At 44.0% G+C, this 17,838-nt stretch overlaps 1 protein-coding gene across 2 annotated transcripts in view; it reads left to right on the top strand.

Moving 5' to 3' along the window:
* LOC311257823 (A disintegrin and metalloproteinase with thrombospondin motifs 2-like) overlaps positions 1-17,838 on the top strand; it is a 120,247-nt gene that overhangs the window by 36,150 nt on the left and 66,259 nt on the right. For both annotated transcript variants that reach the window (XM_084353733.1, XM_084353732.1), the window contains exon 3: positions 15,472-15,652. In XM_084353733.1, the coding sequence (XP_084209859.1) occupies positions 15,472-15,652 (181 nt within the window). The remainder of the gene's footprint in view (positions 1-15,471; positions 15,653-17,838) is intronic.

The following is a 17,838-nucleotide window of genomic DNA, read 5'->3' as shown; positions in this document are numbered from 1 at the left end:
TGCCTTTGCATTTCCTGCAAAACGTCAGGCCCATCAATTTGGATTTCTCCACATGTTGAAGTGGTACACTTCAAACCTGAGTCAAAGTGTGTGTGGTCACGAGTTCTGATTGGACATTCAGGCACATTCAGGAGGTTGTAAGTTAAAAGTCGCAGGGCCGAGGGAGGGGACGTAAACACCAACCTGGATTTTCTGGGAGGTCGCAACTCGAGAAGATCGAGGACCAACAGTGGTTTTGTGGGTTTCTTTTCCTTTTTTTCCTTTTTTTCCTAGCCTTCCAACAACAAATACACAAGAGCAATAGTGTAAGGGGTGGATTCAATTGGTATGTCCGGCTAGCTAGCTTAACACCTCCAGTGGTAATCAATCCTCGCTTCAAAGGTCAAGGAGCATCATTAACCACCTTCAGTTTGTTACAGGTTATGTTTTAAAAAGCTTTGTTCACAACCAACACATTGTTTGTATTTTCTAATGTGTAGAAGCTCAGTACTGAATGCTTTTAGAGTTTAGTGCAACGTCGACAGTTTGTGCAGGCTAGAAACGAGAGGCCTGTTTTTACCTGCGTCTGTCTAAAATCAGAGATGTTTGTTTTTTCCAGAAAAATACTGAGAATTCCGAGTTGTAAATCTGCCACAGTTGTCAAATGCAAATGTGCCATGTGAGAAGCTTGACAGCGGTGGTTTAGGGTTGTGGGGGAAGTGGTCAATCCCTCCAGTTTGGGCCAGATGTGGGCACATAAATCTTTGCAGTGTGATGTATTTCGAGGCAGTTTGGGCCTCAGTGTGGTGTTCACTATATAATCGTCCCCTCTGCTTGTTTTATGTTTTTTCCACAACTGATCCGGTCTTCCCTTCAGACACGCATATTGTAGGCTGGTTGCCGTACACGTCCAGTCACCCAGGATCATACAGGTGAGTTATACTGAACGTACAGATGCACAGGGGTTCACCCTGAACTCTGTTTCCCCTGGTATGCACAGATTCTTGACTGTGTCTATGAGCTCTCGCACATGTCGGTATTTCAACAATAAGAATGAAAGCGAGATTAATAGAGGAACAGAGAATAAGTTGGGTGGAGAACAAAGAGGCTCTGTGGTCCTCGTGGCCTCAGTTCACTGACGCTCCAATTGTTCGCCTCTTAAGGCTCCAATACGCTTCATGCACCAGCCGTCCGCAACCACTCAAGTATACATACTTGGCGCGCTCTCGTCTTTCATGGAGAGAGCTGCCACAGTTTTGCAAAAGAAGCGCTGACATGCTGAACCTCCTTTTTGCCCTTATGTAACTGGAAGTAAAGTAAGTCTGGTGTATGAGGTTCACAGTTGAAACAGTTGTTCAGTGCAGTCATTCGAGGAGATTTCAGGTCTCACTGTCAATGTTAGAAAGGTCCATTTGAATGTTTACATAATTTGTTAAAATGTTGGGTGTGCTGGCTGTAGTACTGTCTCTGCAATCGTTTAGACTAAAACTAATGATCATTATTGGAAGTTTCTGTCTGCTTTAATGTAATTCTTTCCAGCCTGTTGACGTCCATGTGTCACGTAAGATGAATATCGTTTTCCACTAAGCTCGAGTGATACAGTGTACATCTGTGGAAACAGCTTGAGGAGATAAAAAGTACAAAGTACCATAGGAATGTTGCAGTTATTTCTCCTTAAGATGGACATATAAATTAAATGTTGTATAAACATTTACATTCCTGCTACAGGAATACTGTTAGCTGGGTAATGGAAAAAGAAACTCTGATTAAATACTAAGGGATGTTACATTGATTCCTCCATTATTGCGATTTTTCCGGCATTATTAAAACTTTAGCTGCACTTGTCCTACTTGTGTTGCTCTCTCCGTGTGCTGTTGCATTTTTAAGGACCCCCCAATTACCAATGTTTTAATTTTCATGTCTGGGTTGCACACTAACCAAAGCGACGGTCGGCCTTAACGTCGCATCCTCACCTCATCAGCACTCTAACACACACTTGCACGCATGGATCTCCACATGCACACACACCGTGGGTCACGCTGGATGTCATACTTTGAATTTTTGGGATTCTAGTCAGAGGCCTTGGTTGTCTTTTTTAGTTGGAGACATGGAGTCGTTTTTGTGAAAAGATAGAAGAGCGAGCCTCCATCACACATCTGTGATTGTGGGATTTGAGATTTCAAAGTTTGCAGCTCCGAGAACATTTCAGTGAGTGATCGTATTTCCGTACGTGCAGATGACATCAAGGCGCACATGACAGGGAATGTTTGTAGTAACAGATGTGCAAATTGGCGTGGACCAAGATGACTCTCCCTTTTCCCCGTCTCTTCCCCCCTCCTCTGTCTCTCTATCTACCCAACAAGTCCGATTAATTCTCACATTTTTCCCGCTTTGATCGCCCCCCTCAGAAGCGGCACAACCAGAGCTGTCGACGAAGCGAGAGAGGGAGCTCTCATTATTCAAAGGTAGATACGGGCCCCTCTCCCTTACACGCTGCCTTCCCGTGCTCACTTCCACGGCGTTTTGACAGATTCCAGTGGAAAAAAGGGGAGGAATGTGAAAATGAGAGAAGGCAGGAGGCAAGAGGAAGGTTAGAGTAAAAGATGGAAGGAGATGAAAGAGGTAAAGGTGAAAAACTGCCATGCCGCACGGATGAGTGCGATGTGGCTATCTGTACATGATATACATTGAATTAAATGAATAAATATCTACAATACAAATTGAAATTACTCACAAAAGTATCACAATTGAAAGTGGAGAGTGAGAAAGAGTCTCTGATGCTTTTGGGGAGCGAGTACCAGAGGGTGGGAGCGGTAATGGAGAAGGCCCCGTCCCCTACAAGGTGCAGTGGTTAGTCCCGATAGGTGGGGACAGGAGGTTGGCGTCAGCAGACCAGTTGGGAGCATGTTGGTAAAGGAGCTCAGTCAGGTGGGGAGCCAGGTTGTGGAGGGCTTTATAGGTGATGAGTTTGAAGTGGATACGTTGGGAGATGGGGAGCCAGTGGAGCTTATGAAGGACTGGGCTGTTGTGGTTTCAGGTACAGGAGTGGCTGGGCAAGCATGCAGCAGTGTTTTGGATATATTTGAGATTCTTGAGGAATTTGAAGGATGTACCACGGAGGACACTATTGCAGTAGTCTGGTCTCGAATTGATAAATGCATGGATGAGAGTCTCTGCTGCCAGGTGGGCAGAGGGATGGACGGAGACGGCCGATGTTTCTGAGGTGGAAAAAGCCTGTTTGGGTGATGTGCTTGACATGTTGATCAAAGGAGAGGCTTTGGTTGAAGATAAGGCCGAGGCTGTGGAAGTGAGGGGAGGTGAGCACAGCAGAGCCGTCAGTGGTGAGGGAGAAGTTACTGGTAGATCTGGTGAGAGCTTACCTGAGCTCAACTTAAGCCTAAATAGGATCTAGTTGAGAGACTTTATAGCACTTAACATTCACTATCTCAGCAGAGAATTCTGGTTTGTAATGTTTTTCGGCCTGAAGCCAGGAGGATCTTTAGAAACATGACTCTGTTATTTCACGGGCTCTCTGGATGCAGGACCTAAACATTATTCAGAAAAAATGTCTTTGATGATATCATTATAGTGTGGCTTCTCATTTGTCATAACTTAAAGTAACTGTGTAGGGGATTATTTATGTTTTTAGCAGGATTTCTTCCTTTGAAAAGAAATATCTTGATAGCTGGTACGTCACACGGAGGCTCTGACTGTCGGGATCCCTGATCACTTTGGATCCTGGTTCTTCGCCAAGTCAGTTAGATGATTTATCGATGTGGAGGAGGGTACGAATTTTGAGACCGTCTCCTCTGAATGTCGTTCTTTTGAAGAAGATGGATTAGGCCTCGTGTTTTTTCCAACAGGTGCACTGGAACTGGCTGTAATTTGTGAGATATTATTGAATATCTCTTCTCCCAAGAGGGCTGAGAATGACATCAAGTGTGGAGCTCTAGAGGATGGAAAAGAAATAAAGAAGAGGCGAGGGGAGAAAGTGGGGGCTTTAACACAACAGGTCTTGTAGCTATATGGGCACATAGCAACTCCAGAGCCTATAGACAGACACATGCTGATACTGTACCACAATAGTGCGGCAGGAAGCCATCAGTCACACACTCTTACCATCACACATTTCATTTATCATCACATGCTAACGAAGGATTGGTTGTTATGAAATCAACAGGCAAGTCAGCCCAATCCTGTGATCTCTCCTGGCTGGCCTCAAGAGACTCTGTGCGTGTGTGTGTGTGTGTGCTTGTTTCTTTGCCCGCATGTGGGGTCAAGAGGGTGGAGAGCAGGGGGGTAACTCCCAGTAATAGCAAGTGTCTGATTGGCTCTTGTTGCTGGCCCAGCACAATTTGATTGGCTGTCAGGTCCAGCAGTCAGAGCAGCGAGCAGGTAGGGGAGGGTCTTCGCTCTGCTCTGTTGCTAGGTTACAGGTATACCCAATAGATGTGGAGATATAGAGATAGAGTAGAGATAAGGATGGGGATGGGTGTGGATCTGAGCATGGATCTGTGTGTGAAAGTGTGTAGATGTGTCGGCGTACGTGTGTGTGTGTTATCGCCAGCGACAGGGTGGGGTCGACAGGACTGAGGGTCAGGGGGGTGGAAGGAAGAGGGAGACAGAAAGAGAGCGACAACAAGTGAGAGATACCGAGGGATTTCTTGAAAGTGAGAAGAAAAGATGCAGGTTTATGGCGTTTTAGTACAGAGTCTTGTTCATACAGACAGACATCATCACCAACAATCCAAACTGACAGCCGATCCAAACAACTGAAATAGTCTGAATATGGAGAGATCTGAAAATGTTTCCTGTTTCTGTTCTGTTTCATTTTACTGTTTCTAAAAACCAATGATTGCATAGATTCTTCAGTTTCGAACGAGAACCAGAGAACCAGACCTCAAAGTGTCACGTTTTCCCCGCCGACTTCCACAAAATTCACAGGTGAAGAAATGGAATTATGAGCGGCCGGCAGACCCGTGGTCGCTTTGTAATTCATTAAAGTGCCGTTGTATTAATCACGGACTGCTCCAGACAACACTGCTTTGAGAACAGCTGTTCCGCTGCACTTAGATTGCAATCATAGAGCGGTCAGTCGCCACTAATCGGGGTCATTTATCAATCCGGAAGACCACACACACAAATGTGAACGCAAGGAAATGCACGCACGCACACACACACACACACACACACACTGATCGATGGCTGGGCTAGGCCGGTAAGAGGGATTGATGGGCGCTTGGCTGGTACTCTTTATATATGTGTGTGTGTGTGTGTGTGTGTGTGAGTCAGTGTTTTGGCTTGAGCACAGTGAGGCCAGGGAGCACACAAAACCTAAACATTTGTAAAGATTAACCACCAGTTGATTAAAATCTGTCAGTCTTATCACTTACAAACTAGTTTGGCTGCACAACAAATAATATACCTTTAGTTTTACGTTTCCACAATTTCCACCCTGCAAATCTGTTCAGATTCATCACAGTTAGATGAAAAATTCTTCAATCTCATCTCATGCAGACCACTAAAAATCTGTCACTATGTACTTTATCAATTCACCCTTCAATCAAATCTCCCTGGCAGCCTCCTCTGTTTCAAGGTCAAGATTGAATTTTCATGCTTAATGTTCGAATATGGACATTTATAATTTAAGCAACCATTGTCATTCCTAGCTGACTCAGCTGTAGTGTGCAGTACAAAACATACCTGCAGCTAAACAGTAAAAGCTTGTTAGTGACCAGAGTTCCACCTGGAGGCCCTTTCAAACACAATGAGACAACGGCACCACTCTGCTCTGAAACGCATTACTTGCAACGGTTTGCTCCTCGCCACAACTGCTTTCCACTGCGCTGGTGTGTTTTAACAGGAAGCTTGTACAGTAGGTCGGCAATATGTGAAGCCTATATGAAAAACTTAGTTTAGGTTTGTTACAAGTGGGTCCCCCTCAAAAGCTTTTATTAAAGCGTTGCACTAACATTGCTGGCAACCACAAAAGGACTTAGTCCTGCAAGAAATATTGAAAACTTGACTATTTTTCTCTGTCGTCCAAAACTTTCCCAAACATCTAACCAGAGAGGCACTGATCCCACTGTCGAGTACAGCTCAAATGATGTTGTGTCTGAAAAATAAGCAACTCTGGACGGCTCTTGCAGGAGAATGAAAGCTGAAACATTCCTCTCTGGCCTGCATTTTCTTTTATACTTGCACATAAGTTAAATCACACTAAGCTTCTCTTTCCTCTCTGTTTTGAACCCACCGCCTGACCACCAATTTGTCAAGCAACCAATCAGGTTGCTCGTCAAGAAGTCAAACCTTGGTATTCTTTAAACGCTGTCTGTTCATGTCCTCTGCCTGTCGGGATTATATGTGTCCTGCAGAAAACCACTTATACCTCTAAACCCATAGAGTGACTGCAGGTCTAATTTTGTCATGTTCCTGAATTTGATCCAGCACTTCTATTATGGAGATCTGCGTATTCCCCAATTTACACAAGGTAAAATTAGGATTTTCAAGGCTTAAACAAACATTTCCTCAGAGATCGTCTTTGTTGCACTGCCCCAGGGTCTGTTTGGAGTTCTGAGCTTTCCTTAATGGCACTTTGGCATTGTTGGGGATGCTGTAAATGTAACACAACACCAGCCACTCTGAACCTTCCTCTGGGGTTGGAGTAAGTTTGATACAACAATATATCAGCTTTATGCTATACAGCCTCTGGCCGTCTGCAGCAAACTGCCACCCTCTGTAGAAAGCACAGGCCCTCTGCCAATACCTGAGCCTCCCTGTGAAAAGACAACAGTCGAGACCGAGCGTGGATGCTTCTGATGACTGGATCTTGTAAACATTCCCTACACTTGTCTTGACTCCTCCATGTTGCTCAGGCCAAGAACATTTGGCTGTCTGGGAAAGCTGTCAGACTGCTGAGAGAAAAAGAACGAAAGGGTGAGACAGAGAGAGGAGAGAGATGAACAACGGGGGAGGAGGAGGAGGAGGACCTTTGCTTTATTTCAGTGCTGAGCTGATTATGGTGTAAATGACGCTCTCTAATTCGTAAATTCGCTCCTATATATTCCCTTTATGTGTCGGCTCTTTGTCCCAAATTCCTTTCAGCCTTTTCCTCGAATACGTCACTCTTTTTTCTACTCTTGTTAATTCTCATTTGTCACTTTCGTCTCATTTTTGCCTTCCACTTCCTTTCCACATCACCTCTTCCTGGCAGGTTATCACACATTTCGTCTGCTTTAACTCCTCTGCTCATTCTGTCTCTGTTTCCTCTCCCTTTTCCCTTCTTCATACTGCTGATTCATAATCTCTGTTTGGACAGAAAACAGAGGGATGGAGCTTCTGTCCTGATGAATAACAACAGGAATTGGGAGAGACACAGAGAGAGAAAGCGAGAGTGGGATACTGAGGCAGCCTCCTTTGCAAACTGTCTGTCTGGCTGGCACTTGGTCTCTCGGTCTATCTGCCAGACTGTCAGCGACTGTGTGTTTCTGTCTGTGTCAACGCTCTCGCCCTGAACCAAAATTTCCACACATCATGCGGTCAGGCTGAACCAGGTTTGGCTTACTACTGCTATTCTTAGGCCTCAGTGCCATCCAGAGTCTGTTTAAATAGCAGGGCCTGTGTTCTGTTGTCTTTGTCTGTCTCCTTTTTCCAACACCTGGCCCCATCTTCACTCTCACACATTTAGAGTGCCTCTACCACTTAGCATTATGAGAAACGGAAAGAGGTGGAGCAAGGAAGGATGGGGCACTAATGGAAGTGTGAGGAAAAATTGAGGGAGAAACAAAAAGAGCAATGGAAAAGAAAAGCAAGAGAGAGCAGCGGAGATGCAGATTATGTGGCAGCGAGGAGGGAAAAGAGATGAAGGAGATGGGGGCGGAAATGGAGAGCTGGGCGACCAAAGTGCAAAAAGTGGGGGGTCTGACTTAAAAAGCAGGGAGATGTTCCTGGAGATAACAGACCAAAGCTTCAGAGTGGCGTTGTGGGGAACTCGCAGAAGGCCTTTCCTGTTTATTCACATCCCCTCCTCTTCCTCTCGCTGCTGCATTTTTTCATCCCTCGCTTTTCTTCTAGGGGTCGCACACAGTTAATGTGTACAAGCCGGACTGGAGAGTTAAAACCCTAAACGACTCAGCCTCTGTGTGTGTGTGTGTGTGTGTGTGTGTGCGCGTGAGAGAGAGTGTAGAGAGTTTGTAGTTTTGCTGACATACTGTGATCAAAAATGTAGGTCAAAGATGAACAATTTGCAAATGAGTTGGAGAAAGCAGGCAAAGAGAAATAGGGGGTGAGTGGGACTCGGCCACCGTGCATTTATGTGAGGTCGTGTAGGTGTGTCCTTACAGATTTTCTTTTTTTTCCCTGAGTGACCATTTTTAGAGACCACTCTACGTAATGAGCCGAGCGGTATGGCAAGGACGGAGCTGCATCACTAAGTCCTGCACGGCTTAAATCACACTGGCATCTGGCTTACACATACACAACCTGACAGTGTGTGTGTGCGTGTTTGAGCAACTGACAGATGACACACACCTATGAGTAGGTCTTAGGATTTGTTGTCAGTTATTAAAGTAATCGCCAACTACTCTGATAATCAATTATAGTTTGGAGTAATTTTTTAAAGGGTACCTCCACCTATTTAATGCTTAAAAGTGTTTGTACAGGTCAGAGTACTACTGCATATGTGTTAAAAGTAGTACGAAGCCTTTTTGTGGCTCCAGAGGAAGCTGCATGTAATCTGATATCCAGTTAATGAATCTCCAGTGATGTCACTCAGTGGCTAAGTTGCATTGTGGGTGATGTAGGCACAAAGTGTTGAAAAGGAGGAAGAATGTGTGGAACGAGATAGGCGACATCTCTGGTTACTGTCAATAATGAGTCCAACAATTTGTAGGTTTTAAAACCTCATACCCACAAAGCAACTGACACTGAGTGACATCACTCACTTATCAGATTGCATGCAGCTTCCTCTGGAGCCACAAACGGCTTCACACTATTTCTTTTCACTATTTCGCTTCCCAAGACCTGTAAACACACTTTGATGTGTAAAATTGGTGGAGTTACCCTTTAAGAAAAAAAAAAGAAATAGTCAAAAGTTTCCTTTCTTTGGATTGTGGACAAAATAAGACATCTGAAGACATCATGGTGGGCTTTTGGAAACAATAATCAACATTGTTCACGATTTTAGAGACCAAACGATCAATTAATCAAGAAAATAATTGACGGATTAAAGCTGCTATAAGTGGCCCCATCGTTTATCAAACTTCCGTTTTGCAGTTAGCAATCCCCTCCCTTTTCTCTACGTCACCGCATGAGCGGTTTACTGCATGAGCAGGAGGAGGAGACACATGGGTTACCGGCCAAACACTCTATAACAGTGATTACTGTTGGAATATAGAGCTATTTAATACTTATCTTAATAAAAACATATCACAGCAGCTTTAATTACTTTATGAAAACAATTATAACTTGCAGCTCTAGAAGGTTTAAGTGTGACTAAGCCTCCCTCCTCTCATGTGTTTACATATGATGCATTTTGTCTGCTGCGTTTTCCCCCTCATCCTCTTCGTATATCTATGATTAACATAATTGGGCAATGGCCTCGCACTTCAGGACATGAAGCAAATAATTTCACTTAATGAATCTGTCTTAATACTTGACCTTAATTGCAGTTCTCTCCCTCGTCCCGCCTCTTTCCCTCTCCTGCGAGAGTAAGGCTGCAGGAGAGGAACGGCTGGCTAAGGGTCATAAATGACTCATATATTTAGCTTCTCTGAATGTTTTCAATAGCTCCGTTTTTATGCCGCCTTCATAAATTTCAGATAAATCGACGTGTTTTCATTTTTTGCCGGAGCCGTATCCATAATCCAAACACAAAACTTGGCTTTCTTCTTAGATCTTGGCGAGGGAACATAAAGGTACAATTTGCCGCTGATGCGATTAAATAAAACGCTGTTAATATTTGCGGTGACGTGTCCTCTTAATCTCTCCCTCTGAAGTGTGTCTAATTTTCAAATCAGGCTTACTATTGTACGATTCTCTCATGACTCAAAGGGTGAATGAATTGGTGGGTTACACAGTACGAGTGAGTCACTATCAAAGCTATATTTGTGCGTGAGTGTGTTTGTATTTGTGCTTGTGTGTGACTGTGTCTGCCCTGCCTGCCTGCCTGTGGATGCATGTGTGCAACTGTGTGTGAAGTTAGCCAGCAGTAGCAGAGTTATGAATCAGATCAAACACACACATAGTGACACCAGATCAAACACACACACACACAACCACACACACACACACACTACTGGTGGTGGACCGAGCTGAAGGGCCCTGGCCGGGTGCGACTTTGATCCTCACCACAACATCCGCTCTTCCACTCCAACACTGCTTTTCTGCTACTCGTCTGTCTCACGTGCCCCTCAGGACACTTACCCCGGACTCAAGTTACTCCTCTCAGATCCTCAAATAGAGCTCGGTGTGCCTTCAAACACAGAGGATCCTCCTGTTGTAACTGGACACTCAGTGTGTAGCATCCAGATTTGGAGCCTGCAGATGGGCTGCACGGTCTCCGAGGGAGGGTTGTGGTTAGTGTCACCATCTCGATGGCCATGAGAGTAATAATAACTCAGTTATATATGCTGAGTTGTGAGCACGAAGGGGTGTTTTGTTTGATGATGAGCCAGAGGTGAATATGTGGTGCTGGGTTGCCTTCTTTAATCTTGGTGTTATATTACTGAGATGTAATTTGCATCATTATTCCACACGAAGGAGATTTACTCAAAGAAGTGTTTATATTGATTAAAATATGAACTGAAATAGATAAGACATCTCTCCAGCTTTGTGTTTGTTTGTTAAAGGAGACCTCCTATGCTTTTTCGTTTCCTTTTTTCCCTTCATTGTTTTATAAAGGTTCTTGTTTATGTAAAAGATCTTGAAACATAAAAAAGATCAAAGTCTGCATCAACAGAAGCTCCTCTCTCCCACAGAAAACACTGCTCCTGAAATGCCTCGCCAGTAGTCCCGCCTTTAGCTCTGTGACATCATGTCACACATTTGCATAATTTATGCCTAGCAGCCAGTTTGGCACGTAAGAATTTATTTATCGAGCTGCTCTGTTGTTGTTAGCAGTGCTGGCTCAGGCGTGTTTGAGTTGACCAATCAGAGCAGACTGGGTACTCACTTCTAAAAAGCAATCAACAAGGTGTTTTTTTACAGTATACACAGTATTGTTGACTTTGTCCAGTTGATCGGATGTTGTGACGGTAAAAAGACACAAAACCAGAAACATGAAAAAATATAATAGAAATCCATATGAACTACATGCTAAGCTGTGACCTCCTCAGCAAGATATGCAGTGATACTTCCTGTGTGATGTGAAAATCCCTCACAATCAATGGAGATGATGATAAGATGTAGAGAACAACTGTGTCAGATTTAAGTATCTCGTGAGGAGAGCGGCGCTAATACGCTAAATTTTAACATGTCAAACCTGATAAAACATCTTCAGGGCTCATCACCCGGAGGAGCACGATTAATTTACTGTAATAAGAGAAGAGAAACTAGCAAGGCAGCTCATGCCTCAGCAATCCCTGAATAAGCAAGTTGTAGAGTGATGATGCTAAAGATACATAATTCATTACACAGAGATATATAATTACTGTACAGAGGAAGAAAATTATACCATCAGATGAGCAAAAACTTGGCAGAAAACACGAGATTGTATCATCTCCTGTTTCCCTCGAGCTTAGTCACACCCGACCTGTTGAACTAACGGGATCACTTCTCAGTAGCTGCACACTGCTAATAGATGTGAACTAAATATTGTTTAAATTTAATAACTCTCTTTCTTTTTTTTTTTTTTAAAGATGGTGTCAAATAATGTTTTAACTTATAGGAGAATGTGAGAACTAACTGCATTGATCGCTTGTGAAGAACCGATCATAGATACAATTGTAGTGTGAGTTAGAGCTGCACAGTTAATATCTTTAATTCCGTGACTTTATGACATCATGCTAAGTCACCATGTCACACATTTACATAATTTATGCCTAGCTGCTAGTTCGGCACGTAAGAATTGATTAAGCACAGCTGCTCTGTTGTAACGGTTCTTGGTCAGGCATGTGTGAGCTGACCAATCGGAGCAGACTGGGTATTCAGGAGGGGGGGCCTTAAAGAGACAGGAGCTAAAACAGAGCGTTTCAGACGGAGGGGGAACACAAAGCTGCAGGACTGGACAGAGTGAGACAACCAATGTGTTTCTTGAGAACAAAACAAAAAGAACAGAACAAAATTATGAACCTGAAACTGAGCATAATATGTCTCCATTAAGGTGTCTCAGAAGTAACCTGAATTTTTTGCCCTATTGAAAGTAATCCAGTTAACTTTTGTCTGAACAGCGTGAAGAAGAACTGCTAAATGCCAAAGCAGCAGGTTTTGCATGTTGTAGATTTTCCAGCATATAAACAAATAGATATTCGCTCACACAATGAAAAGAAAAGAAGAAAGATGACAGGGGTGTAGAAGTTTGATATTCAGTCTTCCTGCAAGGTTTATTCTCAATAACATCAGTCATATTGGTTTGGCGAGGAGGATAAAGCCTGATTGTTGTTGTCCAGATGTTGATGCCTGGAGCCATAAAAATCTTTGCGTGGCTTGACAGCAGATCGAAAAATGATGAGCTGAAGTTAGGGACCATCTTAAAAGAGCATGCAAAATGTCCAACAGAACTTTTACGTGGCTTCTACAGTAGTTAGGCTCACTTCAGACTGTTCTGCTGTTGAGATACATTCAGTTTTTATCACTTGATTAATTGAGGTACAGTGCTATTTTGTAATTTCCAACCCAGTAAATTAACAGATACAGATAGAAACTTTGCATTATCGACAGCTTATCTCTCAGTGGCCCTTAACCCTGTCTTTAAGAAACCCAACCAATGTTGGAACATGAGGACTGGCGGTGTACTGCCGATGAATCTGAATTTCTGTCTGTTGTTCTGGACACAGTGTTTAGACAAGCCTCCCTGTAATCCCCTCGACTAGAACTTGGCTGCTCCTGCTTTAGAGGAGATGAAGACAATGCTTCTCACTATGGAAATGTGCTCGGACTCTTTGATGCTTTATTCACTTCAGCTTTTTCAAAGGACATGTCCAGCTCTCCGGCTCCCTCACACCTTCCCCTCTCTCTAACCCCTCCGCCCCCACCATGCCGGCTCTGATCGATCCGACGATGTCTCCCAGTCCCACATGTCATCTTTTTTCTTTGACACAGCTCCCCTCTCCCTACTGCTTGGTATTCTGGAGTGGGAATGCATGCACCATCGCAGATCCATCAGCTCCGATCGGAATGCCGCACCACGGCTCGGGGAAATGGAGGGATGAGAGGAGAGAGAGAGAGAGAGAGAGAGGAGAGAGAGAAAGGGGGAGGAAGGGAGAGAGAGGGCAGGTCAGTGGCTTGTCGACATCCTTCCGGGACCAAAGCCTCAAACTGACAGCGAGAAAACGAGAGACAGAGGGAGAGAGAGAGAGAGGAACGGGAGAGGACAAGAGTAAAGGCAAGAAAAAGAAGTCCTTTTCATTTTTGCGGGGCCACTATGGTTAATATCCATTTCTTTTCAAATCAGCCTCTCTGAGGAATTTAAAGAGCATTCGGGTTCGTATAGCCCCGTTTCCCTTCGCGCTCAAAGGACTCCATGAGGACTGTGTGTACTTGTATCCACAAAAGAGTATATTTTTAGAGTCTAGGTTCATAAATGAAAACTCTTGTATTTGTTGTATTCAGGCTTCATGTAAGAACTGTACATTAGATTAATGGAGACATCATGAATACAGAGGAGGCCACTGAAACGTACTTCTCTCATTAACTCACTGAACTCACATAGAACTGGATTGGGTCCCTGGGTGCTGTACGGTGGTTGCCTACTGCTCCTCAGGGATAAGTTAAATGCAGAGAACAAGTTTCGTAATGTTGTACTTATGATGAATGCATGCGGGCAATAAAGATCTTCCTAAAGGGTAACTCCACCAATTGAACGCATTAGAGTGTGTTTACAGGTCTACAGGTCTTGGGAACCACTGTGAAAAAGTAGTATGAAGCCTTTTGTGTCTCCAGAGAGATAAATAACCACCAGTGATGTCACTCACTGGCTATTTGCTTTGTGTTGCAAGTTATCCTTTAATGGAGGAACTGATTTCTTTCAATTGGGCTACACCCACCAACCTTACCGAAGAGTGCATCTACTCGGGAGTCTCGTGCTGGTAATAGCACAGCTGTAACGTCAGCTAGCTTAGCGGTGACGTGCACTTCCTTCTGTCTCTGATATGGTTGACGGGTGTAGCTCAGTAGAAAGAGTGCTATCCAGCTATATTATATTTGAGAGAAGGCAGACATCTCTATGGCCTGTATCTCCAAAACTCACACCAAAACATAATCTAGATGAATGAATAAACTAGCAACAGCATGACTGTACTTCTCATTATGCTCACTACTTGCAGGCCTTCGTCTGTCACCGTAAAATTCACATCAGTTCAGGTTGTAGTTTAAATGTGATATACAGTACACTGCCCCAGATGTAATAGGCTAATAGAGTCAGCCATTTGTAGCCGGTCATTGTGCCCCAGGGTGGGATTTCTGACTCAAGTGTGTTCCAGCGAAACTCTGCGCGGTCCAGTCCGCACACAGCTCCGCACATTTCTCTGTTATGCACGCTGTACTTTTATATCATCAGCTCACTTTCCTCCCTTCAGCTCGCTCATCATCTTTCCCCTGTCAGAGCGAAGGGAGAAGCAGACAAGCGCTGATCATATCGATGTTGTCTCTCTTCTTCATTTATCGCTCTCTTTCTTTTCAAAGCCTCTCCATCCTCTCTCTGTGTGTTCTCCCCCATGGCTTCCCTCTACAGCAGTGCGTTGCCTTGGTAATTACCAGTTGTCTTAAACAGACAGATGGAATAAGAGAGAGTGACGGGCAATTTTCCCAGTGCCTGTTTTCCCCGCGTACGTGCACGCAAGTCCCTTTTTATTGCGTGTGTGTTCTGTATGCACGTGTCTTTACTTCTCTGTCTCCTTCCTCACCCCCCCCCGCCTCACTCTCTGTGAGTTTGCGTTTGTGCACGGCTGATGTGTGTTTGCGTGACTGTGTGTGTGTGTGTGTGTAGCAGACGTGGGGAATTACCTGACAGAATGTGTTAGTCCAGGATGGGAGTGGGACAGTCTCATCTCCTGCTGTTGTGTTAGCCATTTTAGATGCCAGGTGTCACTCCGGACCTCTGCGGGGGCCCCCAGGAGGAATCACTACTGTCCCCTCCTCTTCTATTCTCTCCCCGCATGCCCCTAACACAGCGCCGGAGTAAAGAAAAGAAACTCTTTAAACTGTCAGGGCAAGAGAGGACGTGAAGGGTGGATGGAGAAGGGTGGCGAAAGAAGGCAGGAGCAGAAAGCTGGGTGTTATGTGCGACTGTCGATGTCACCTACGCGCATTCATGTCTAATTAACTTTTCTCTTTCAGGCCGGCATGATCAGGATGGAGCAGGAGGAGTTTTTTATCGAGCCGGTGGAGAGGGGCGATGGAGTGATAGAAGAGGAGGAGGAGGGAGGAGGAGGAAGAGGGAGGACACACATCGTCTATCGCTCCTCAACCGTAAAGAAAGCGCCCATCAGCAGCGCGGCGGCAGACTACCACTCCAGAGGTCAGTCTGCGGCTCCCACTGTGCCGTCCTCCACTTTTATGCACCCTTCACTGGATGCTTCACATGCACACTTCAGCACTGTGCTCTATTTAACTCCAGCTCCTCCAGTAGCCACATGTGGAAATTATTTAACGCCCCCTGACTGCCGGCTGAGTAATCATTCTCGCTTAATTTTAAATTTTTCTCAACTTTTTTCTTCTCTGCGGCCTCTGAAACAAACTAGTGTCTCAAACCATTCTTCCCTCACACACACCTGGTTATATAATCTATAATCTATTGTATGCAAAGACAGTGAGTCACACCCTGCTGTCAAAGAGATTACACCTACACACACTCAAACGCATCCGCCTGTCACCGCGCTAAGGAGTGACATATGGTGAATCTCGTGTTTGACTGGTAAGGTAGCACCCTCCGTGTCTTTTATAGAATTATACGCTGCCTTGGCTGCCTTAACAATTAACAGCTGGCACTCAAGGCTTCGCTTTCTCGTCGTGTCTGCCTCCATTTTCCACTCTGCAGATGAAATAAATGAAGTGAAACAACAAAAGGCCTGTTATTTTGGAGGGAGCATAATACTTACAGTTTGGCATAGCATATCAGCTCAAGGATTAGAGGGAGGGAAGACAAATAAGTATTCAAACCGGCTTTAATACTGAAGGTCTGAGCATTATCACGCGGGCAAAACTGTATTTTCATCATAAGAATTCATCTAGTCATCTATTTTATATTGTGTAACTCCCAAATCTTTTTTTTTTTTTTACAATTAAATGAGAAAAACAAAATCTGGCCTTTTTTCATGCAGTGAAATGAGGCTGTTGAACTTGCTTCAAGGAGTGGTCCTTGAATCTATTTAATCAGCTGAATTCATCGTACTGTGTTTTTTTTCTTTATCTCTTAGCTGAACACAGAATAAGTGGAAGTTTTAATCAAATTGGAATTTGGAAAATGCATCTATTTATCCTTTTAAATAACCCAAAGGAACAAAAAGCATAAAAAATGTCTTTAATTGTACAATTCTTAGTCTAATGTGTCGCCTTCAAAGCTCTCAAAGGTCCAGTACATGTATGTAGGATTGAGGAGGGTCAATTGGCAGAAATGGCCCAGAACAGACAAATCAAACACCAGCTCTAGAGAGGCCGTCTGCGTGGAGCAGTAAATCTGCATTAACATGTGTAGGATAACATTTAAATTAAGTGACACTTACTGTAATTAATATTAAAGACATATTATGCACATTTTCAGGTTCATAGTTTCATTTTGGATTAGTGCTAGAAGAGGTTTACATGCCTTAATGCTCAAAAAACACATCTATTGTCAGCAGTGTTTTCCCCCTCTGTCTGAAACGCTCTGTTTTAGCTCCTGTCTGCTCTGATTGGTCAGCTCACACACGTCTGAGCCAGCAGCACTGGTCAGTGTCTTCAGTCGGCTCTGTCGTGTTTTCAGCTTCCAGTTAGCTTGTCTACGGTGAATATAGGCATCAATTATGCAAATGAATGTGATATGGTGACGCAGTGATGTCAAGAAGTCACAGAATTAAAGGCGGGACTGCTGACGAGGTGTTTTCAGGCACTTCAGGAGCAGTGTTTTCTGTGGGAGAGAGGAGCTCCCGTTGGTGCACACTGAAGGACAGGAGAAAACGTAAAAGCATAATAAGTCTCCTATTAGAGCTTAATTAAAATTATTGAAAAGATTTGTTTTAGAAAGAATCTGCTTATTATTTAATACACATAAATTTCATACAGTGGCAGAGGCAGTTTGGGGAAGGTTATTTTTCCTAATTACATAGACACCTCATCACTGGTATTGATTTTTTCCCCTTCAGGTATGTTAAGATTTTGAAAACGTGCACCAAATCAGGATACAAAACAAAAGGGGAAAAAAATCATAGAAAACAGAAGTTTCGGTATCGTCAGCCGAACTGTCAGAGGGTTGAGAACTCGGCTTGCTGGACAAAAACATTACTACAATGCACGCCTCGGGCTTATGTCAGTGGAAGTGGCTGCCCGATCACCATGATTGATCTGATGCCTGCAAATCAATCATTGGTGACCTGAACCAGTGCAAGAGTCTGCACCTCAGCTAATCACCAAAGCGAAAAATACTCTCACAGAATCAAGTCGGCCATGTTGCACAGGAGCGAGCCGAAGCGCTTTATAACGAGTGTATCGCAATAGATGTGATCTGTG

Source organism: Pagrus pagrus (genome assembly GCF_965226575.1).
Source record: "Pagrus pagrus genome assembly, chromosome: 5".
Taxonomy (NCBI): Eukaryota; Metazoa; Chordata; class Actinopteri; order Spariformes; family Sparidae; genus Pagrus; species Pagrus pagrus.
The sequence above is the reverse complement of the archived record's forward strand: the minus strand, read 5'-3'. Positions and strand labels throughout refer to the sequence as shown.